The following is a 25,765-nucleotide window of genomic DNA, read 5'->3' on the forward strand; positions in this document are numbered from 1 at the left end:
GCAATAGAAAAACCTCTATTTAAAAGATTTTATAACAGGCATCGCTTAGAAACAAAATGTATTTGCATTTAAGTAACTTCCAAGTCAAGCAATGTGGATTAAAAAAAAATTAGAAGTGGCATGGGAATACAATTAGAGGCTATAATGCAAGCTATATTCTGCAGTTTCCAAAATTTTGGGCTACTTCAAAAAAATACCCCAGTAATGCAGAAATAATAAAATAATGCTTAAATACAGTTGCACTGATCACATTTATTCATTTATTGACTAGATAATATATAATTTTAAAACCATGGGTAGTATTTTTTTTCTGACCTTGTGAGCGCTCACCCACCTCTCTGCCCTCTTTAAACTAATCAGTGGAACATCATTTCATATTTATCTGATCCTTCAGGCCATCGTGAGAGTTGTCATACGATGTTGAACCCACTTATGTCCCTTCACATAAGTGGTCCTTTTGCTATAACACTTTAAGAAGCTGAGGTTGTGTTTTCTCTAATTCTTGTTCCTCCCATTTGCTGTCAGCTGTCATTTCTCACTGCCATCCATGTAAAACTTGTAAAAACAAACCTTCTATGCTTATATTTGATGCCTTGAATATTTTAATGGCCATGGCTCCAAAAAACTGGAAATAAAAAAATAAATGGCTGTAGTCCACTTGAAATACTACTGGGTTTTCTGGTTTCATATCCTATCTACTAAAAGAGAAACATGGTAATTAGCCATAACTTCGCTACCCTTCCCATTGGCTAATCAGGGTGATATGCAAATTAACTGCCAACCAAGATGGCAGCCGGCAGCCAGGCAACTGATGCGAACAGGAGGCTTGCTTGCTCCAGTGACGGAGGAAGCCAAGGTTCCCCGCCTGCCACTGCTGGGCTCTGAGCTGCTCTCTAAGAAACATTGTTACAAATATAGAAGCTAAACAAAACCCCAGAAATCTGCTTTCAGTCAGCCGGGATCTCAGAGCTGGAGTCGCAACAAAGTTTCAAATACAGAAGGTAAACAAAGCCCAGAAACCTGCTTTCAGCAGCCGAGGTCTCACAGCTAAATCCAGCTCTCAGCACCAGTGACAGCCATAGAAGGTAAATAAATCCCAGAATAAAAAAAAAAAAGAAAAAAGGAGAGGTTGGGAGCTTCAGTCACCCGCCAGCCTGAAAATGGCCCTCAGCCCCTCACCCAGACTGGCCAGGCACCCCAGTGGGGACCCCCACCCTGAAGGGGATGTGACCAGCTGCAAACAGCCATCATCCCCTCATCCAGGCTGGCCAGGCACCCCAGTGGGGACCCCCACCCTGAAGGGGGTGTGACCAGCTGCAAACAGCCATCATCCCCTCACCCAGACTGGCCAGGCACCCCAGTGGGGACCCCCACCCTGAAGGGGGTGTGACCAGCTGCAAACAGCCATCATCCCCTCACCCAGGCTGGCCAGGCACCCAAGCGGGACCCCCACCCTGATCCAGGACAGCCTTCAGGGCAAACCAGCCGGCCCCTACCTGTGCACCAGGCCTCTATCCTATATAGTAAAAGGGTAATATGCCTCCCAGCACTGGGATCAGCGGAGCCGCAAGGCCTCCTGAACCCAGGATCAGCAGAGCCGCGAGGCCTCCCAGCACCAGGATCAGCGGAGCAGCGAGGCCTCACTGCCCCTGTGTCAAGCGAAGCCGCGAGGCCTCTCGGCACCGGGATCAGCGGAGCAGCAAGGCCTCCTAGCACTGGGATCAGCGGAGCCACGAGGCCTCCTGGCCCCTGGAGCAGCATGACGGGGGCAGCGCCCAAACCCCCTGATTGCCCTGCGGCTCTGTGTGTGACAGGGGGTGGGCCCACAACACCCCCATGGGCCCTGCTCTGTGTGTGATGGGGTGGAGCTGCAACCTCCCCATCGGCCCTGCCATGAGTGTGACAGGGAGGAGTGCCCCAACCCCCTGATTGGCCCTGCTCTGTGGGTGACAGGGGGCGGTGCCCCAACCTCCCCATCGACCCTGCCTTGAGTGTGACAGGGGGCAGCGCCCCAACACCCCAATCTGCCCTACCCTGAGCGTGACTGAGGGTGGCATCGCAACCCCCTGATCGGCCCTGCTCTGTGAGTGACAGGGGGGAGCTCCCCAACCCCCTGATCGGCCCTGCTCTGTGTGTGACAGGGTACGGAGCCCCAACCCCCCTGATGGGCCCTGCTCTGTGCGTGACAGAGAGCAGTGCCCCAACCCCCTGATCGGCCGGCTCTGTATGTGACAGGGGTGGCACCACAACCCCCTGATCTGCCCTGCTCTGTGCATGACAGGGGGCAGGGCCCCAACACCCCAATTGGCCCTGCTCTGAGCCCGACCACGAGCTGTGGGGCAGGCACCTAGGGATTGGGCCTGCCCTCTGCCACCTGAGAGTGGGCCTAAGCCAGCAGGTCGTTATCTCCCGAGGGGTCCCAGACTGTGAGAGGGCACAAGTGGGGCTGAGGGACACCCCCCACCCCTGCCAGTGCACAAATTTTTGTGCACCGGGTCTCTAGTCCTATATAATAAAAGGCTAATATGCAAATTTACTTAATAGTGGAATGACCAGTTGCTATGATGCGCTCTGACCACCGGAGGGCATACACTCAATGTAGGAGCTGCCCCCTGGTGGTCAGTGCGCTCCCACAGGGGAAGTGCAGCTCAGCCAGAAGCCCTGAGCCAGCCTCTCCCACCTCCGCAGCAGTGCTAAGGATGTCTGACTGCCATCTTAAGCCGTCTGCCATCTTAAGCCGTCAGTTGGACATCCCCCAAGGGCTCCTGGACTGCGAAAGTGTGTAGGTCAGGCTGAGGGAACCCCACTGACCCCCGAGTGCACAAATTTCGTGCACTGGGCCTCCAGTGTTGTTATAAAGGGACATATTTACTTTATGAAGTTTACATTTTTTGTTTAAAATCCTAGTAAAATAGCACTTAAGAAAGTTGAAAGCTTAGCTAGATGTATTTAATACTTATTCATGATTTTTTGCTGCTAGCTTTACCTCATTTTCAGAGGAACCTGGAAAAAAAGCAAATGCCTTTTGAAGAGCAAATAATCAGTATTTTCCAAATGTGAGCAAGTTGTGAAGGATTAATAATCAAAGAAAATCATCACAAGAAATTTAAAAAAAAATGATTCCATGATGACAAACTTCCAGTTCATCAAATCACATTTTGCTTTACCAAAAGAGCACATTTTCCTCTAATATGTTTCTGCTTATCTGATAGCAGTAGAGATGCTCAAGCAGTGATTGTATTTTCACTCTAAAATGACCTGCACTGAGTAACTGGAAGTCACGTAGTATTTTTTAGTTATCCTATAGTTTTCCAGAGCCTAGGAAACTGCCTTAGAAACTGCAAATCTTTGGAGACACTCTAGCAGATTCAGGGAGAGATGTCTCTCACCAGCTCATAATGAAGGGCAATGGACATCATCTTGGTGACACTGGTCCCCAATGCACACCTGGCTTACCTGGGAGAAAGATTTACAGATGCATCTAAGCTAGTCCTTGGCCCTCTTTGCCAAGTTGTGTAAAGTGGATAAAAGCAGTCAACTGCAATAAGCTTACTTTGTATTAGATTTGAACACTTGTTGATACTAATAATTTTTTACTTCAAAAATAAAAGTGTCAGTCAGATGGTTTACCTTAATATTTTGAATCTGTTGAGGTACAGATCCCCACCCGGTCTCAAGGATTACCAAGTCCTCTCACCATTTCAATTATCAAGAAAAATAAACAAGTAAACCAGACTGAGTTGGAATCAATTGTATCTAAAATCCCTTTGAATAGTAGACATCTACAGTGAATTTAGCAGTTGTAGGCATTCTGCTAGTCCCGGGAGAGAGATAAGTAAAACATGGACTTTGACCTCAAGAAAATCAGAATATTGTAGGAGAGACAAAATCATTAAACACAAATGCAGTATTACATGTGCAAGGGGAGGTTAGTAGTAGCACAAAGGAGTTATCCATTCTGATTGAATGTGTCAAGGAAGATATTAAAGAGATGGAGAATTCTCATCTGGGTTCTGAAAGATAAGTAGGAGTTCATTAGTAAAACAAAAAGGAAAAAGTTTATTTCAGAAAGAGAGAGCAGCAAATACAAACCATGTAATAGAATAGTTTATTGGGAGAATTGTAAGTGTATTTTTATGGCTAAAGCAGAGAGTGTGTGTAGGAAATTGGTAGGATATGAAGCTGTATGGAAAGCCTTATATTTCATTCTGACCAGTTTCCTTTATCCTACAATAGAGTTTCATGATAGATATTTTCAAAAGATTATTCTATAATCACAACTATGAAAAGGGGGGAGGGGGGAGAGTAAAGGAAAAATTCCAAAGAATTAACGATGGTTATATCCACGTGGTGTAATACTATTTTCTGTTTCTTCCTATACTAGTAGAAGAATGTAATTAGCTGTCCTTTCTGAGAAACAGTAAAGTTTCAGTTATACAAAGAGTTGTCACTCAACATTTTAATTCAATACAAGGAATAGTCCATCCTTTGCCTTCTCAATTGTGTTTACTTACAAAGCAACTGTGGTATAAATATAGAGAGTATTATGAAACACATTTTGGAAAAACCAAGTCAATAAGTACTGAGTCACATCAGCCCACAGACTTTAAGCAAAGGCCTGACAATCTGAACCTCTGGGAGGGCCACCACCTAACTTTCAATTGATTTTTAAAGGAACCAACTCTGACTATAAATAAAGTCTTCAGACATTTTCCATTTCACTTGACCTTAAAGGCAACACAGTTTCACCACATGCCCTTCTCCAATTCACCTCAGATTCAAGTACAATCTAAGAAAAACAAGGCATTTATAAGGCCAATGAGGCTTCAACTACCTCCTCAACCTTCTGAACAGATGGGTGGTCCCAAGACCCTGCTCCATAAAAAGCCTGCAGCCACTCGCCACCTTGCAGGAACAGTAAGTGGCAGAAGCAGAGGCAGGCAAGGCTTCGGTCCAACTGTTCTACGTAAATGAAACCAGCAGAACAAATGATGAGCACAAAGTCCAATCACTATTACATTTATAACAAATAGAACGTTTTATGTGGAAAGCCTGCCAAAAGCACTTCCTTATGCAAAGACTGTTACTACATGAAAGCCATCTGTAAATCCAAGATAATAATAGCAACAACCTTATAAGGTTGTTGTGAGGAATTAAACAATATACATAAATGTTTTAGAAGGCTGTCTGGCACACAGTGAGTTCTCAATAATTTATAGCATCATTATCATCACACCTGGCACATGGCAAGTGCTCAATAAATACAGTATCATTATCATTATTATATCTCATAACTTGCCTCTTTCCAACTATTCCAACTTATAAATCTCAAAGATGCTCTTACTTTGTCAGAGACTATTTACTCAATACTGTAATTAAAATGAAATAATTATAAGAATGATTTGGTAGGAAAGATTAATAACCCCTCTTTACCTCTTCATATCTGTCAAAAATTGCTCCTTCTTGCATAAAGGAAGGAACTTCCTTCTGCCAGTTAAATTCATAAGGTTTGGCCATGATTATATTCAAGACCTAAAAATAAAAAAAGAATATCTCATTAGTATACAAATTTAAAAACAAGTGAAGATCAAAGGTTAATCACTTTATATTTGTATGTTTGCAAAGCTTTCCTTCATATATGTGGAATAAGCCCATAAATTGTCTTTGTTCTTTCTTCTTCCCTACATCTGACCCAATTTCTCTTCTCTTTGTCTCTAAACCTGGATAAATAATATCATTAAGAAATACGAGAGTTGCCTGGCCAGCATGGCTCAACGGTTGAGTGTAGAACTATGAACCAGGAGGTCACGGTTCGATTCCCAGTCAGGGCACATGTCCAGGTTTCTGGCTCGATCCCCAGTGGGAAGCATACAGGAGGCAGCATGATTGATGGTTCCCTCTCATCATTGATGTTTCTCTCTCTCTCTCTCCTTCTCTCTTCCTCTCTGAAATCAATAAAAATACATTTTAAAAAAAGGAAGAAAGAAATACCGGAGGTAACCATTCGGAAGCTTCCCCTCTCTCTTCAGATCCTATAAAATAATAAGGTCACATTATCAGATGGCACCAGATAAGAGAAAAGAACCACACACCTGAACCTATATGCAGGATAGGGCTGCTGCAAAGACTACACTAGACCCTGAAGGTGCATGCATGGGCAGGAGGAGTCCACAGGATGATGGAGCACAGAAATCAGGTGGGAGTGGCTGGAATTTTCTATTGCCCTTGGTAAAGCCTCTCTCACTTTTTCCTCACTTGGGCAACTCAGGAACCAATAGAATGTCTGCTGTCTAGAAAAGATTGACATGACTTTGAAAGAGAGCCCAGGCATGGTTCAAGGTGGCTGCCTGCACCTACAAAAGCTGGGTGTTCCTTTTATCCACCTTTCTGAGCACCATGCACTGTGGTGTACATTTAATAGCTGCAAGCAGGACATCTACACTAATAAAAGAGAAACATGGTAATTAGCGTACAACCGCTACCCTTCCCATTGGCTAATCAGCATATCCTTATGCAAATTAACTGTCAGCCAAGATGGTGGCTGGCAGCCAGGCAGCTGGAAGCGAACATGAGGCTTGCTTGCTCCAGTGACTGCAGACTCCAACGTTCCCCGCCTGACTTGCCGGCCTCTGAGTTGCAACTCTAAGCAACTATGTACTATGTTGCAAATGTAGAAGCTAAACAAAACCCCAGAAATCAGCTTTCAGCCTGCCGGGATCTCAGAGCTGAAGTTATACATTGTTTCGATTATAGAACGGCAAACAAACCAGATACGAAGCCTCAGAGCTAGAGCCAGAGCTAAAGCTGGCCCAGAATAAAATAAAAAAAAAAAGAGAAAAAAAGGAGTGGTTGGGAGCTTCAGTCAACAATCGCCAGCCTGAAAGCAGCCCTCAGCCCCTCACCCAGACTGGCCAGGCACCCCAGTGGGGACCCCCCACCCTGAAGGGGGCGTGACCAGCTGCAAACAGCCATCATCCCCTCATCCAGGCTGGCCAGGCACCCCAGTGGGGACCCCCACCCTGATCCAGGACACCCTTCAGGGAAAACCAGCCGGCCCCCAGGCCTCTGTCCTATATAGTAAAAGGGTAATATGCCTCCCAGCACCGGGATCAGCGGAGCCGCGAGGCCTCTTGGCACCAGATCAGTGTGACAGGGGGCAGCGCACAAACCCCCTGATCGCCCTGCAGCTCTGTGTGTGACAGGGGGCAGGGCCACAACCTCCCTATCCACCCTGCTCTGTTCGTGACAGGGGAAGGCGCCCCAACCCCCTGATGGGCCCTGCTCTGTGTGTGATAGGGTAGAGCCATAACCTCCCCATCGGCCCTGCCCTGAGTGACAGTGGCGGTGCCCCAACCCCCTGATTGGCCCTGCTCTGTGGATGATAGAGGGCGGTGCCCCAACCCCCTGATCTGCCCTGCTCTGTGTGTGACAGAGGGCGGTGCCCTAACTCCCCTATCGGCCCTACTCTGTGCGTGACAGGGGGGAGCTCCCCAACCCCCTGATGGGCCCTGCTCTGTGCGTGACAGGGGGCAGCGCCCCAACCACCTGATTGGCCCTGCTCTGTGCATGACAGGGGGTGGCGCCGCAACCTCCCCATCGACCCTGCCTTGAGTGTGACAGGGGGCGGTGCCCCAACCCCCCAATTGGCCCCACCCTGAGCGTGACTGAGGGTGGCATCGCAACCTCCCAATCCGCCCTGCTCTGTGCGTGACAGGGGGCAGCACCCCAACTCCCCAATCAGCCCTGCTCTGAGCCCAACCAGGGGCTGCACCTAGAGATTAGGCCTGCCCTCTGCCACCCGGGAGCAGGCCTAAGCCAGCAGGTCGTTATCTCCTGAGGGGTCCCAGACTGCAAGAGGGCACAGGCCAGGCTGAGGGACCCCCCCCCCCCCCAGTGCACAAATTTTTGTGCACCGGGCCTCTAGTTTTAAATATAAAGGTGAGCACCCACCAAGAAGCATCAAATACTTAAGCAATGCCAAAGACCCAGGGCATACACACCAAAAACAGTTAGCAGAAGAACTTACCCATGGAAACAGAGTTAACAGAACAAATAGCTTTGGCTTAAGTATGGTTGATATCCTCTGAGGGAGGAGAGAGTACATTCTGTTCCCAAAACATAATTAACTATAACTTTTAGAAATTAAAAAAAAAAAGATGGTTGAGTTCAAACTTTTAATAGAGTTATAAAGAATTTTTTAAATTTAAAGAATTTTTGATGTAAAACTTTTTAAAGAATTATAAAGAATTTTTAAAATATGAATTATAAAGAGAATGAAGTTGAGTCAAAGAATTCTCAAGAAATGCAACACAAAAAGAAATAGAAAGCATGGCTGAAAAGTGTAGAGAAATGGAAAATGGAAACAGAAGGTTGAACAACCATATATTTTTATATCTCTATCTGTATCTGTATCTCTATCTATTCTTTCCTCTTTGTACCCCAGCTACCCCATACACATATAACAATCCCAAAATCCAATCATGATTAGGTCATAAAAGAAATGTCAGTATGTTTCAAAAGGCAGAAATTATAATCACCATACTTATTGACCCAAACTAGGCAAACTTATAAATTAATGACAGTAAATGCATAAAGTATGTACATATAGATAAAAACATAAATTTATACACATACTTCTAAATAATTCTTAAATTCAGCAGACTAGTCAAAGCAACAATTACTTAGTATAAACTTCCTAGAAACAAATGATGGGAACATTGTACATCAAAACCTAGATATGTAGCATACAACCAAAACATAGTAAAAGAATGATCAGTACAAATGAATTGTTTTCAGAATTATTTTTATATTTAAAAAATTGGCAAGTATTGGGAGAAAATGAGATAGAGAGAGATGGGGCAGAAGGATGATAATGAGGAAGTATACATAAATATTCACAGTGAAATGTGGGATGGAGTTACAAAGAGGAAAAGGTGAAAACAGTATGAGAATACTATGCATAACTTTAATCAAAATATTTGAAAACCTAAATAATGTGGAAGGTTTACAAAATTTAAAGAAAAAAAATGGCTCAGAAAATGAGCAGAATACTTAAACAGACCACAGACCTAGGAATCAATTGAAAAAAATAATAAAATATTAGGCCCCTACATTTTATAGGCAAGTTTTATCAAATCTTCAAGGAAAAGGTAAATCCTGTGTACCTACACTTTTTCCAGGACATAAAAACAAGTAAACCTAGTACCCCCTCATTCCACAAGCCCCATATCCAGATCCCAACAACGACACCCCAAGGGGGTTCATAAGAAACACACCAACCCTAGAGTTCATTATCACTTACAGAGAAAAAAATTCTAGCGAAAACATGAACAAATCTATTCCAGAGAGTTGTCAAAAGAATAATGTGAAATGCTTCAACACTGAAAAGAAATCGATGTGATTCACTTCCTAAAGAGCTTAAGGAGAAAAATCTAGTGTATATATATCCTGGCACACACTACAAGGTAAGGTACACCTGAATGTGAAAGGTCTCTAACACATCCCATTAAGTGAGAACAGGAAGCCACAGAATGATATGAAACATGAACAGTGTGATAACATTTACTTAAAAACACAGCTATAGAATGCTATGAAGAGTTTAATACCATTTATATAAACACAAACACACAAGACAAATGTTTATATTTCTCCAGGTATATACATATACATATAAGTAAATTATTTAAAAGTTTGGAAAGAACCTTCCCAATTTATGACCTGCTTAATTTGGGGGAGGAAATAAGGATTGGGGCTGGAAATCAAGGCATATTTACTGATATCTTCTGTGCTGAAGATTTTTATTATGGGAATATATTCTTGCATTACATGTTGTGTACATAAAAAATGCAAATTTCAAAAAGGAAAAAAAAAGTTGAAGTCATATAGATAGGTGGATGCAAACAATGTAAAGCAGATGAAGAATATATTAGGTCATGTTTCATGGTAGCTTTCTCACAATAGCCACCATTGCTGTTTGAGAAGGAATTTCTCCATTACTCATTACTAACCAGGCTGAAAACTGGTGAAAGCATAAAAGACAGTCTAACCAGGCCAGCTAAGATGGTAAGCAGCCCTCCATTAATCAGCACCGAAGCCTTCCAGGTACAGCCAAGAAGATGGGCAAGAATGCAGAGAGTGGGAGAAGGGGCAGGTGCTTTTCCCCAGTCCATCATGTGAGATTGATCCATGTCTTTCTCTCTCCCATAACGACTATAACTGGGTCTCTCTTCCTATCTTTCTGTCCCTCTGTTCCTCTCAGTTTGTTTTTCTTTGTGTCCTTCCATTTCATTTCTCAGTGTCTGTCTAAGAATCTCTCTCTCTCTCTCTCTCTCTCTCTCTCTCTCTCCCTCCCTCCCTCTCCACCCAAGGCAACTTAGAAGCAAGCTTTTAATGTAAAGATGTGCATTTGTGACTTCTATGGCATAAAACAGATCTACAGATGAAAACAGAACTGCAAGACTCTCTCCGGCTGTCATGGATGTGTTGTTCAGAATGAACCAACTGCAGGCATCCAGGTGTGAACAGATGAAAAAAGACAGACGATAGAAGCAATGTGGTGGCCTCCCTGGTTGGCCAGACTGTGGAGAAGAGTGGGCGAAACACCTCTCTTCTGCAGACCTTTGTGTGTTCTCCCTCCTGCCAACTGAGCCTTTCAATATTTCTGTTTGCTTTTATTTTAACGGGAATAGCAAGCACCAAGACACTTCTGATATGAAAAAAAGGTCAGATCAAAAATGAAAATGAAGAGAAAACTTATACCGACTTGCACCATCTTTCACTGGTATAACTCTGGGTTCCCCAGGATCCTTTCAGTGAAAGAACACATCAATCCTCAGTGTGTGATGTTTCTCAGACTTCACTACTATCCTTACTACTAATATAATCATCTCAGCCTTGAGTACCAATTTCACTATAATGGTCTCATTATGTGAAGGATTTGGTGGGCGCTAAGGGGAAAGGAGATACTTTTGACCTTAATCTCTAAAGGCACCTGCACTGGAGGCAGGTGCTCTTTTTATGGCTTACCTTCTCAGAGCTTCTGAGGCTCTGAACAGGTATGAGGCATTTTTGCAAAATGACATTGGAGTATCCTGCATTTTTCCAGCTACAAAATGGGAGCTGTTCCTTGAAGTGTCTCTGAAATACTTCTTAGGACCTGTCCTCAGGGGCAGCAGTTGGGTTATTTGATATAGATGGTACAACTATGACTGAACAGACTAGAAAAGGCTGACCCAGCCAACTGTGTTTAGCAGCAGTTTGAGCCAGGTAATTGATTTTTAAATGGGAACAAATGAAGGTACATGTTGTAGTCCAACGGATTCCAGAAAAGTTAAAGGGACAGTTACTTCTTTTAAAAGGCATAAAGGAGGGACTGGTCACTCTATAAATACATCATTTTGCAATTATCTCAAAGCCCCACCCACAGTTAACTAATACAAAAACGCTATTACTGGGTCAGGCCAAAGGTTCCTCTTCCCAAATTCTCTGGCTTGCCTTCTAAGGCCTCACTTACAAGATACTTCAAGGTTCAATTGCCTCCTCCACCTCCTAGAAGAACACCACCTCCCCATATACAGACCACAAGAAAGGGCCCTCCTTCTTCAGGAACACAGGAAGTAAAGGAGGATTTACACAAAGAAGGGACGTGTAACTAGGTGCCCTGTACAGAGCAAACACCTCGAACAGCTACTGGAAGCAGGCCAGTGCACTTTTCAATAGTCTTATTGTTTTTAAATTCTTATGCAACTGGAACGGATTAGCTATGGCACTGGCTGCAGAGGAAAATCCCTGGACTGTGGAGCTTGGCAAGGAGGGGATCATACAGGAGGGGGGTGCTAGGAGGTCTTGTTTTACAGCATTGGCAAAACCCTCCTTCTAAAGAAGATGACAAGAAACTGAAGCAGTTAGTAGGAGGACAACAAGGGAGCTCAGGTAGGCTGTTGGGAACCAAATATGCACATCATCCATAAAAAAGGCCTTCCTTGCATCCGTTCAGTTGGCATGAACCAAGGAAGAAGAGCTCTCTGTCTGTTGGCCTACTGTGCCATGCACCTTTCAATCTTCTGGGTAGTCTCTAAGATTTACCACACCACCTATCCCAGATATGCTGGTTCAATTATGGAGTCAACTCTGCCTTCCTAGGCCAGCTGGATCAATCTTTGGCAAAGAATGTTGTGTTTCTGGACATGTGTCTCATGTTTTGGTAGAGAACTGACAGAGGGAAGTCCATGAAGTCAGGTATATTTAAGATCCTGAGTAAGATAGATTGAATGATGGCCCCCAAAGATACCCATATCCAGATCTCTGAGTATTGCCTAATATGGCAAAAAAGAAATTTGGAGATGTGATTAATGGCTATCATCAACAAATCAACAAATGACAAGTGCAGGTGGGGATGCAGAGAAAACGGAATGCTCGTACACTGCTGGTGGGAATGCAGGCTGGTGCAGGCACTGTGGAGAACAGTATGGAGTTTCCTCAAAAAACTAAAAATGGAACTCCCATTTGACCCACTTCTAGCAATATATCCCAAGAAGCTAGAAACACCAATCAGAAAGGATATATGCACCCCTATGTTCATAGCAGCACAATTTACCATAGCTAAGATTTGGAAACAGCCTAAGTGCGCATCAGCAGATGAGTCAATTAAAATACTGTGATACATTTACACAATGGAATACTAGGCTGCTGTAAAAAGGAACTCCTACCATTTGCAACAGCATGGATGGACCTGGAGAGCATTATGCTAAGCGAAATAAGTCAGTTGGAGAAAGATAAATATCACATGATCTCACTCATTTGTGGAATATAATGAACGACATAAACTGATGAACAAAAACAGATCCAGAGACAGAAAAGTATCGATCAGACAGTCAAACCTCAGAGAGAATGCAGGGGAGGATGGGGGTACGAGGGAGAGATCAACCAAAGGACTTGTATGCATGCATATAAGCATAACCAATGGACACAGACACCAGGGGTTGAGGGCATGAGCAGGGGTGGGGGGTAGATGGGGGGATAAGGACATAGGCAATACTTTAATCAATAAAGAAAATTTAAAAAAAGAGTTTTGAGATGCAGAGGTTATCTTGGATCATCCTCGTGGGCCCTAAATGCAATCTCATGTGTCCTTTAAAAAGGGAGACGGAGGGTGATTTGACACAGACATAAGTGGAATAGGCAATGTGACCACGAAGGAAAGATTGGAGTGATGTGGCCACCAGAAGCTGGAAGAGGCAAAGACTGGATTCTTCCATCCAGCATGGAGGGAGCATGGACCTGCAGACACCTTGATTTCAGAGTTTTGGTCTCTAGAACTGGGAGCAAATACATTTCTGTTGTTTTCAGCTACTACTTTGTGGCATTTTTTTTTTAAAGTTGCCCAAGGAAATGAAGACATTGGGCCTATTGAAGCCGGACATCTTCCTAAAAGGCCCAGCAAGTTACAAGATCAATCTGAAAAGGTACAGGCACAGCATTGAAGGGATGGGCATCCAACATACATTTTTTTAAATTGAATCAAAGAAAGACAGAGTATTACCTAATTTTCTTTAGGTACAGAACAGAATGTCATCTAGAAATGAATTCTGATAACTCCTGTCCTATTCCAAAGCCCCTCTGAAGAGTAAAGATATTTCTACAGTATATCCTCCCCCAGGATCCAGATGTCTTTTAAAGGTTTTGTCCCTCAGCAATGAATACAAACTTTAAATAAACTTTGCAGCTTCCCCAAGCCAACAAAGGCATTCTTCACTTTCTGTTTCTATTTGTGAAGAAATGAGTTTGTTAACAAAAGCATTTGCTTCCACTTGATAACATATAACATTCAAGTAATAGATTTATACATTTTCTTAAGAGTATCTTTTATCTTTTACTTTCAACCTCATGACAAAAACAGTTGCATAAAGAATTAATCCCTTCCCTATCCAACCATACAAATCCCGTTAAACCAAATAACCCAGGACCTCGTATGACCCCACGATGAGAACAACCAAGGTTGTTTTTCAGAACAGTGTTGAGATAAAAATTTCCACTGACGAAAAGTCAATTAGTTGACTCTATCAAGCAGATTTCAATGTCTTGCTCTTCATCTTTAAATAAGATATCCTTATATTTCTAAAAAAACAGATGGACAGCTAGATCAGATCATCCAGAGCTTTTAAATAAATGGCTTTACTTCAAGCAAAAATCTAATTTGACACTGATTTATTGCACCATTAATGACAGTTTTTCCCATTTGCTAAAAATACCTCCATTTTCATCAAGCTATTAAATAACCTTTTCAAAAAATATATAAAAGGTTCAAGATGAAGAAAATGATAATAGGCAATGCTACTGAGGGTGGGGCAAGGGCATTTTTGTATAGTTTGGTAGAAAATAATTTTTCAATACATTCCCATAGCCTTGAAATGTTCACACTTTTTGATCTAGTTATTTCTACTGGTAGGATTTACCCTAAATAAATGCATAGAAAATCTATGTAGTACAAAGATACTCACTGTTATGCTATCTATAGCAGAAAAATTATTGTCCTAATACGAGCATCACTAAGCAATTGATTAAATATGCTATAGTATTTAAATATTCTGTGCCCATTAAAAATAATGCTTTCAATGAATAGTTATTTGTTGAACAACAGAAAATTTAGAAGTGTTTTTAAAAATATTCACAACTCTTGTGAAGCAAATGCTCTGAACATATTATTAAGCAAGTAAAAAATTATATGCAAGAATGACCCAAATTTTTCTATTATATACACATTTCTTATACACACATGCATGCACACATACACACATATATTTTTTAACAGGGGGAAAAGACTAGCAAAACATATACCAAAATATAAGCAATAGTCAATTATTTCTCACTAACAGAATTTTAGGTGATTTTTATTTTCTTTAATACTTCCTGTATTTTAAAAGATTCATAGTGATTTTAATTTTTATATTCAAGAAAAGTTTCTCTAAAGTAAAGAAATGACATTAAAAATCTTATTTTATTTTTCTTCGCATAAGTCAATTTTTAAATAATGTCCATATTTTCCACTACAATTCCTGGCAAGAATATGCAGCAGGAAGAGACTAATAAAGCTGTAAACCGTTCCCCTTTTCCTTTCAAGATTTAAAATCTTGACTGCACATCGGGAGCCTTCACACACACCAGTTACAACTGATTCTTAGGAAGGAGTTACTTCATAACACTGACTGGAACTTTGGTATTAACTCTGAAACTTCTCCTATACTTATATTTGGGGAATAAACAGATTTAGGTGATGCGGGAGTTAGTTTTTTATGAGTTCTGAATTACAAAAAATCCTAAGGCCTTTGGCATGACAAATCTATTAAATGTATCCTAAATGTACAATAAGTATATTTATTTATCAATACAGCACCTCCTGATTTAAAATAATTTCCTGGCATTTTTAAAAAACACAAACTGAATAGGAATAACATGAAAACAGCAAACATCTCATCTTTGTCTCTCTCCATCTCAACAGTCATCATAATTAGGAGGCAAATGTAACTTAAAAGTACAAAATTACAAAATAGATGAGTGAAATTATTAACGTGAATTGACTTCATTAGAATCTGATGAGGTATGCTGTTTCCCAAGAAAAGAACTGATTTGTTTCAAAAGATTGTTCAGATGTTGGTTGTTTGTCTTCAGCAACTGCCTTGGGAATGGCACCTAAATTTATACGCCAGCTCTCCAACATCCTCTTGAACACATCAAATGGCTGACATTGTATTAAAAGTAGTTGTTGATGGCCCTGGCTGGGTGGCTCAGTTTGTTGGAACATCCTTCCGCACACCTAAAGGTCATGGGTTTGATTCCCAGTCAGGGCATATACCTAGGTTGGGGATTTGATCCTTGGACAGGGCTGTTGTAGGAGGCAACCCATCTCTCTCTCTCTCTCTCTGTCTCTCTCTCTTTCTCTCTCTAATCAATAAACATATCCTCAGGTGCGCAGAGACCCAGGTTTAGGGAGCCACACTGGTGGACAGAGGTTGAGAGCAGCAGGGGCCTGTTTCCGTCCCCATGAGGCCTTTTGAGGTGTCTTTTTTATTTCTAAATGTTCAGTAAGTCCCTGGCTTAATAGTATTTTGATCTTTCATAAATAGAAAATACATTTGCATATTAATGTCTTTTAGAGTAGTGAATGACAGACTGCTAAAAAGAAATTTGTATGTGATCAAATGCAAGGTAAATCAGTGTTTAGAACATGAAAATATATAGTGTGTGTGATAGAAACCTGGAGAAATATATAATTTAACTGGGCTTTTCTCTGGCTTCATGTAATAACAAACCTTTCTTTGTAAGCTATTTTTTACTTATTATAAAATTCTGCAAAGTAAAGGCATCTTATTTCTTTTATGCCTCTCAAATAAAGTACTTTTTTGCACTGACGAAGGGGGCACACCAAACAGCAGAAGGTATTTATTACTACTGAGTATGTAAGATACACAGTTAACTTCAACAGCCCTGAGAAATACAACGGTCCCGGAAAATAAGACAATTAGGTGAACCTGGAATACTTATATACAAAGGAGTGGATTTTTTCTTTCCAGCAAAAGTAGAAGAATTTGCCACTGTTGTCAAGACCAGAACTAACAGAATATATGGGGAATGTGTGCAGTTTACCATAAATAGAAACAATTCTCCCTGAGTAGTAGGCATTAGCCCTACACAATAAGGTTTGGAAGAGTTCAGTCCTTCTCACTCCCACAATAGGATTCTGGTAAGGTCTGGGGAAATAGAAAACAAAAATGGCAATGGGACGTATTAAGTATGTACTGTTTTCAGTGGAGCTCATAAATAGATTATACAAAGAACTGTCTCTTCTCTCTTGGACATTGTTTCACAGTGTTCTTAATTGTGTAGCTAAGACAGAAGTCTATGGCTTTGTTGCTGGAGAGCCCGGGGTTCCAGGGTGGGGACTATTAGAATGGGGTTTGCTTCTTTACTGGAACACCCTTTGAACTACTGAGGATAAAATCTGGATAGCCAATGTGGGGACTCAAGCCAGGAGCACAGGGGAAAGACCAGAGAAAATTTAGGCCCCATGGACATGATCAACGGTTCTCAAAGTGTGGTACCTACACAGCAAACATCATCTGGAAACTTATTAAAAATGCAAAAAATCTCAGGCCCTACCTATATCTTTGAATCAGAAAATCTGGAGTGGGGCCCAGAGATCTACGGTGTATCCAGCAGGCCAGGTGATTCTGATGTCAGCTAAAGTTTGAAAAAAAAAACACAACTCCTTGGATCAAGTCTTCATCAAAATGAAAAAGCCAAAACAACACAAAACAAAAAGAAGAAGGAAAAAGGGTCTTTTGATCTTCAACTATAGCCCAGGCCAGTTCACCAGGGAAAGCGAATTGCAAGTTAGTTGGGACTAAACCTCAGGTAAGGAATAAAGACAGTCCATTTGTCTAGAATTAGCATTTTTCTCAGGGAGGCCTTGGGAAATCAAAGATATGGAGATTCTGGGTCCTGGGACTTGCTTTCCAACCAAGACTAAGAGTAGACATTGAGGACATAAAGCAGATTGGTAATTTCCTTAACCATTTCTTTCAAGCCCTATCCTCAAGGGTTAAGTCTGAAGAAACCAGGTAAGGGTGACAGGCAACTTGAAGAATGTAAACAAAGGGTGACATAACCAAACACTCAGTCAACACAACATCTATTTAATCTACAATGTAGACATTGCAGTCACCTAACAAGAAACTTTAAGCACTTCCTTCTTTTGAACCAAACCTTTACGGTCCCTGATAACTACAAGCCATGGGTGCTAATATTTCTCCTAAGAACTCAGAAGAGATTGGGTAAATAAAGACCAACAAACTTAGTTTTTAAGCAGCTACCATTTACAAAAGGGCCACGGAAAAACATCATGTTAAAAAAAAATGAAGGTTCTAGAAGAAACACGCCTTTGGCTACATTGAAAAACAGCAGCAGCTCAAAAGACACTCAAAAAATATCCCTTCCATTTACATTCTACTCTCTGGATTTGTCATCAGACTTGACTCATTGCCCCAAATAACAGTGAGCATTTTGCATATTTACCTTTCCTTCTTGTTCCTGAACCTCTCTTTTAAATGTGGTTACTTCTGGTTATCCTGTGGGTATCAGCAAGAGAAACTGGGTAGATATCGCTCCTGTGTTTTCACTGGAGCATCCTGTACTTCCGCATTGTAGAACATACCATTCTGCATTGTAAACAGTTGCTTATCTGTATCTTTACTACAGGAGGAACTCTGAGAAGGCCAGCCTCCTTGGTTATTATAGGGTCTATGATACAGTGGGCACTCAGTAAACAATGAATGAATGATAGCATGAATGAATGAATGAATGAATGAATGAGTGAATGAATATTTTATTGTATGGAGGAGCTCTCAACCAACCCTAAAACAACCAAGGACAATAAACTCTTCAGCAGTTACCAAAATGCACATATGGGTAGCATTTTTTGTGTGTGTACCGCTCTCCCCTCCAGGATGTTGAAAGCTGTTCCCAGCTCAGACCCTGCTGCCTGCCTCCTGGTGCCTGGCCGGAACCCAGTCTATAAAACAAGTTTCCACTCTTTACTGGGTTCTGCAGCCCAGTGGGGCCTATGAATAACTTCTTGGCTGTACATCCATCCCACCCCGCTCTGCTATGCCCAGCCTTTAGCTCAGATCTCTGACCACTGATTCAGAACTGCGAAGACTGGGACCTGGGTCTTGAGTTGGGGCCACACTCTAGACACGGGGTGTGTGGTTTTCATATCCAAAGAGATGGCCTATTTTTTAAATACATTTTTATTGATTTTAGAAAGAAGAAGAAAGAAGGGGAGAGAGACAGAAACAACAATGATGAGAGAGAATCATTGATCAGCTGTCTCCTGTATGCCCCACACTGAGGACTGAGCCCAAAACCCTGGCATGTGCCCTGACCTGGAATTGAACCATGACCTCCTGGTTCATGGGTCAATGCTCAACCACTGAGTCACACCAGCCGTGTGAGATGGCCTCTTTAAAGAAGACTCCCTGGGCTACTCATAAGGTCCTCCTCTTTTATATGCCCAGTCTCCCACACTTTGCCCTTCCTTTGCCCTTGGACTGGCTCTCCCACAATTATCAGGCAAAATATCATCAACACGAATCATAAATGTCAAGAGAGAATGCTCTCTTTAGAGGCCTGATTTTGCCTTAATTATATTAATATTTCAAAGGGAAGATTTTTATTTTATCTTTGCTTGAATAATCTATCTGATGTTGCCTCAGGCATGCGTATGGAATAAGTCTGAGGAATGCAAGATGTGACTCCAGAAAACAGGGAAACTGCTTTGGACTAGGAGCAGGCACAAATTCAAGGGCTTGAAGAATTCTCTATTTTAAAAACTACTTTCTTATTAAAATAAACATACATAGACAATGGGCTCTTAAATTTAATCAAGATTCCTGATATTTAAACATTCTCCAAGCAATTTTATAAACAGGTCTCTGCTATTATTATACAGGAGTCACAAGATGAGGATAAAGTGTAAGACCATGCATGGATACTGGAACTGAGTCCAAACCTTAAAAGGAGAAAACAATTTTTTTTTTAGATTTTGAGCTAAGAGGTATCCAAAGTTAACAGCTTTTATATGTTCACACACACAAGGCTACCATATGACCGATAATAACCTGTGGTCAAAGAGATGTAGCTTAACGAAACCTCAGATCTCACACACGTCCAATTACCTCTTCACTTATATGTTCAAAATGTTTCACATCCATTCTTCAAAAGCTTAAAGGAAGGAGAGAAATGGAGCTAATAAAATAGAGATAGTGAGAAAAAATTACATGGAATTTAAGGTTTTAGGAGGTTGATCTTATTCTTTACTAGAGGCCCAATGCAGGAAATTCATGCAAGGGGCTCAGCCCTCGCAGCTGCAGCGGCTTGCCTTGGCCCTCAAAGCCCCGGCTTTGTCTGGAAAGTGGTCTGGAAGGACGTCTGGTCTAATTAGCATATTATGCTTTTATTATTATAGATATTCATGCAAATTCTTTTTTTGTTTGTTGTTTTTCTAAATATATTTTTATTGAATTTATTGGGGTTGCATTGGTTAATAAAATTATATAGGTTTTCAAGTGTACAGTTCTACAATACATTATCTGTATATTGTATTGTGGTTTAAGCAAATTCTTCTTTAAAAAAAAAACCCTTTTTTCTGCTTTGTTTTTTTTATTATGCAAAAAAATATAATTAGTTTAAAAAAAAAAGCAAAATCCTTCATCTCGATTTATTTATAAAAGAAGTGTTAACTTGCCATTTTTTTGTTTTATTTTTCCAGGTGTAGCATCATATAATTAACCGTTATTTCCAAAGAGGCAGAAAACTTCCTGCATGCATTGGTTTATGTAAGTGTGAGCGCACATAAAAACTAGGTGTACATATTAGAATATGTGCTGTCTTTGGCTCTGTTAGATTGACCAGCAGGAGACTGCACATTTCATCTGTTTCACCGACATTCCCCTAAGAAATACTATCACCAATGTTCAGACAATTTGAAATAGGTCTTCTAATGTGACATTAGAAAATTGAATTCGAATGATCCAAATTTTATGGTTCTATAAGTAGTTTGGCCACACCTTAAAAAATGGGTCTGACTTTAATTATATATTACATCTGTTCCTCAATTAATATTAAATTAATATGACCTGTACAGCCTGCTGGAATGGAAACAGCGGGGCAATCAGAGATGGATGACCTGGATTCCAGGCCCAGCTCTGTTCCAACTACTTGTGTGACCTTCAGGAAGCCCCTTAAGCTCTTGGAGGCTTAGTTTCCTTGTCTGTAAAAACTGGAGATTGGAACAGTCATTTTTCTAATCCCTTCCAGCTCCGATCAGTTTGATTAAACATTATTTAAGCTCCAAATAAACATAGATGTTATTTAAGAACCATATGTATCCTTCCTGAAATGTGTTTTACCTCCTAAAATGAAATCCACCTTCAGTGGGCTCCAAGTAAGATGAAACACAATGCAGTACTATTGTGCATTGAAGAGCAAATGACAGGGTAATGACACAGTGACATTTCTAGGACAGATCTCCAGCATCAAAGCAGACTTTCAAGATGCCAAACGCTTGCCCAATTCTGGTAAGGTCAACAGCCTTCAAATAATTGTTCCTTTCATACAAAGTGTGTGTTTACTGGATTATTTAAAAATGTGTTTGCTTCTATAGACACTGAAAAACATCCCTCACTCTAATAAGGCCCAGAGGCGATGGGAAGGATATCAGAGGTCAGAGAAGTCGGATGTGAAGTGGTTCCCAAGAGTGCCAGTTGGATTTTACTTTAGCAAATGTCTCTAACTTTTAATTCAAGCTACATCACAAGGGTGGGAAAAAGAGCAAAACGGAACTTCTTGAACTAAGTTCCCCGGCTCTTTGTTAGACGAGCTTTTGGTTCCCTCAAGTATTGACACTAATAAGCAAAGTTACTGAAAACTGTTTTGGGGCCTTGCATCTGCAATCAATTATTTTGTTTCTTACGGGGTAAAGTTTGACGCATTCTAAAATGCTACAAGATTGGAGGCAAGTTTCAAAGACACCAGAGAGAAGTCAACAGCCTGACCTGGAGACTAGCAGGATGACATTCTCATTAGGCCGGAGAAGCAGGACTTCCTGCGGTAACGAAAAATAAGTGCTTCCTATCACCACTCGGCAGTAAATGCAGATGTTCGGAGCTATTTACCACTGACCCACCAAGCTTCCCACAGCTCTCACAATAAGAGCACCCAACCTCTATGTAATGGCTTACATGTCCCCAAGTATTTTCACACACTCTAAGTTACAAATCATACTCCAGCTGCAAAATGTGAAAAGCAGACCCTCTCAAATTATGGTAGAACTAGAACTTAAACCTTTTGACTTTAAATTCTCACCGTGTGACCTTGGTTCTCAGGATGAAAGTTCCTTAAATTCAGTAAAGGACTTTGAAGATATAGCCTCTCACCAAGATGAGGGAAAGTTGTCTTTTCCTGGGATTGTCTTGAAGCTGCTTTAAAGAGAGGGAGTTAAACCAAACATAAGGATTGTCTCCATACTATCACTAAGTGCCTACTTCAAACTCTCCTGAGGACAGACATCCTTGCTCCCTCAGCTTCAAAATCAGAAAATATTTTATATTATCCAAAAAAAAAATGAATTCAAGGTTTATTTATTTCTTTAAAATGCTATCCTAAAAGAAACTTCCTGTTAAGAAGATCACTGTGTCTTTAATTTTTAGCTTTGTTTTTTTAAAGTATTCTCAATGTGATAGAGGAAACTTAGTTTTATCAAAACATCAGGATGTAGCCAATTGGTCCAGGACATTAGTTGGCCCACCATGCTATTTTGGAACATCTGTGGTGGGCATTTCAACAAAATTAATGTGGTTGCCTATATTTAACTCTGATGAAATCACAAGTGTGAGTAAGCCATTATATATATATTTTTTATTTTTGTTCTTCCCTAATTGAAACTAATCCCCAAGGTAAAATGGGAAAGAAAATAGGATTCAATTATGACCACTGCTTGAATGATAAGTTAAATTGGGTTTTGTGAACAAAACATCTCATAAAGTTTAAACGAGAGAAAGGATCATAATTAAGATATATTTTGACCACCTATGTCATACCATCCCATGGGCCAATTATCTTTAAATGACAAACGCCAGCTTTGCTCAATAGTATCATTTCTTAACTATTGACTCACTGTTAATGTCTTAAAATATGGAATCTACCTAAAATATTCTATCCAAAATGATTTTTTGAGTAGCTGGACCTTTAGTCTTCAAACTCAATGTTCTTTTCTTATTCCTGATCTTTCCTAACCTCTTTAGAGTTTAACTCCTACCTTCACCCTATACTCTATTGATCCTCTTTCCAAATGCATCTGTTTCTCCCCTTTTGTTATCCATCCTTTTTGTTCTTGTCAGTCTCCTAGTATGGCAATCCTCTGGTATCACCATGTTCTCTCTTCTCCAGAACCCCACTCCTCACCTCCACTGCTGCCCCTTCTAGCACTTCAGATGTCCAAATACACCCTGAGCTGAGCTCACTGATACAAAACAACTGCCTGGAAGAATGGGTCAAAGTATTAAGATTCACCGAAGCCGGTTTGGCTCAGTGGATAGAGCGTCGGCCTGCGGACTGAAAGGTCCCAGGTTCGATTCTGGTCAAGGGCATGTACCTGGGTTGCGGGCACATCCCCGGTGGGGGATGTGCAAGAGGCAGCTGATCGATGTTTCTCTCTCATCGATGTTTTTAACTACCTCTCTCTCTCCCTTCCTCTCTGTAAAAAATCAATAAAATAAAAAAAAGTATTAAGATTCATATCAAAGTGATCAAGACAAAGATTTTCACAGAGGTTAAAAAATAAACACAACAAAAAACTAGAGTACAACAAGCCTTGATTTTTATATGAAAAACATTTAAACTTCTGGTGAACTCCAACCATCATGAGCTAATGGTGAAGAGGTAGTTGTTTAAACTTTAACCAACTTAAACAATTTAATGCAGTCTTGGGGGGGCGGGCATCTATCAAGGGATTTAACCATCTCAGAAAACTAGTTTAGATCCCATCATTGCTTTAAAATATTTTGTACACCTTTGTGACACAATTTTAAGAAAGCATATTTATGAAATAGAAAGCTGGTAAAGGAAGTAACATCATTTAAGCAAAAATTAATAAAAGAAGTTTCCTAGGATTTCAGAGTTAATCTGAGCTCTTCCTGTAACTGGGTGGGAACAGAGGCCAAGAACTGGTGAACTGGGCTCAGTTCACAACCCCATTGGTGGAGCTGTGACTGAACCATAACCTTGAACTACCTGTCTAATACCCATCCCATCTCCATTCTCACTCATGGCATGCATTGAACATCACTCACATAGAAGAAATGATACAGACAGTCTGTGTTCATTCGGAGGAAAAACCATGCAAGAAAAATTAGTGGTCTTTGGGGTATAGCTTTTAAATCAACACAAACAAAATAATAACGTACTTTACAATGAAAATTATAATTTTTAAATTTCAGAGCCGATGCTTCCAGTCACTTAAGGATTTAGATGGTCTATTCTTAGAGGTTATAAAGGCATTGTTGCCCTGGATGAGATGGTATAGTAAATGCTCTTCTAATGTCTTTTCAGAAAATAAAGCTGGGTTAGTCCATCTCTAGGGAGGACCTAACAGCCTGTTTCCAAAATCTTCTTACCCAAAGAAGTCTAAACACTCTTTCAACTTCAAGTATGCAGTGACATGGGTTTTGATATTTATTTGGTATAAGGTTATTGATTAAAATTCAATTGATAAACAGATGCAGAGTGATTGATTGCTTGGGGAATGCCTACCCAATTTTGCCTTGGCAAATAGTCTTGGAGCTAATAAAAAGCATAACTTTCTAATCCTTAAACAGACTTCATTTTGTCTTTGATTTATGTACTTGAAAGAGATAAGCCAGCAAGGAGACCACAAGAGGCAGTTTAGAAAACAATGATTCACACTAACTACAATTAAGACTTTTTTCCACCCTAAACTAGAATCGACAAAAAATATTATGAAGTCAATTTTTATGGGCTTCAGAGTTTGGTCATTTGGGGTCATCTATATGCCAGGCTCTGGGAACCAAAGAATTTCAGTTTCAGGATACCAGCCAACATTTTAATTTGGGGAAGTTGAAGTCTGTTTGTCAAACATTCATCACTTTAATTTTATAAACTAGATACAGAATCCTCGTTCAACAGCTGTCAGAACCATTGCATACAACTTTGCCACTAAACAGCTGCTATGTGCCACCCACAAATGGTATTTTTAATCTTAAATACTTGAAACTTATGGGTGAAACTTCCTATACTAACTTCTTTTAACAGCATGGAGACTAATAGAGTTATCAAGTCAGCAGGCACCTCAGCAGCAGTTAAAAGACACTGTGCAAAGGGAAAACATGTTTTGAAAACTCTGTGTTTTTTCCTTAGTTTAAGTTATGGAAATTACTGTTGTTTGGCTTAAGGGAAAGAAAAACACCAGAGATCTGGAGAAATGAGAGATAAGATAAAACTATGAAATGCATATAAATCACACATTCTTTCATTCAAGAAAGTTCCCATCACTTCTGCAGTTTATATCACAAAGTAATTTTATTAAGGTTTTATGGAAAGGTCACTGTTGCATTTCTGTAATATTAAAATCTATCTTAGCATACAGAAATCCCCCATGAGCCTGAGATATTAGTTCAAGACTAAGTTTATGAAGGTTTTGGCAAGACTCAATATTAACTTTCTCCAAACATTACAACCGTTTTCAAATCAGATAAGCAGCAGGATATAAAACTGTGGCTCATAAAAATACAATCAGGAAAATGGCATCATTGCATATTAGTTCTTAGAGATTAACTTTAAATATACTTTAAAATTGTGAGGCAGCTTATCAAATCGGTTCATTCTGTGGGCCCTTTCATTTCACAAAGGAATCAGACAGAAACATGGTTAGGGTCTGTGTAGCCTGTATGGAAGTAAATTGATATCTTGAAAACAATTTCTAGTTCAAGTGCCAATGACAACTTTAGTTATCTTCACAATCCCTTCTGTCTCCTAATTCCTTCATCTATGAGTTGAGTGATGATTAAGCAGAAAAACGTATGGTATGTCTGTACCTGAGATCGCTGAGTCACCCATCTTAAATTTTCTAACTCACGTATTCCAGGACAAGTGTAAAGTTTACCTGATATAATCAAGTAGCAGAAACCTGTTATTT

General features: G+C 40.7%; 1 protein-coding gene across 7 annotated transcripts in view; it reads right to left on the minus strand.

The window, feature by feature from the left end:
- The window catches only part of PLCB4 (phospholipase C beta 4), a 387,002-nt gene that overhangs the window by 137,087 nt on the left and 224,150 nt on the right, over positions 1–25,765 (minus strand). For all 7 annotated transcript variants that reach the window (XR_011472111.1, XM_070419922.1, XM_070419919.1 and 4 more), the window contains one exon: positions 5,434–5,532. Coding sequence is in view for 6 of the 7 variants with exons in the window: in XM_070419922.1 (XP_070276023.1) it covers positions 5,434–5,517 (84 nt within the window). In the remaining variant the exon portion in view is untranslated. The remainder of the gene's footprint in view (positions 1–5,433; positions 5,533–25,765) is intronic.

Source organism: Myotis yumanensis, unplaced genomic scaffold (genome assembly GCF_028538775.1).
Source record: "Myotis yumanensis isolate MYYU_CA2020_CCGP unplaced genomic scaffold, mMyoYum1.0.hap1 SCAF_7, whole genome shotgun sequence".
Taxonomy (NCBI): domain Eukaryota; kingdom Metazoa; phylum Chordata; class Mammalia; order Chiroptera; family Vespertilionidae; genus Myotis; species Myotis yumanensis.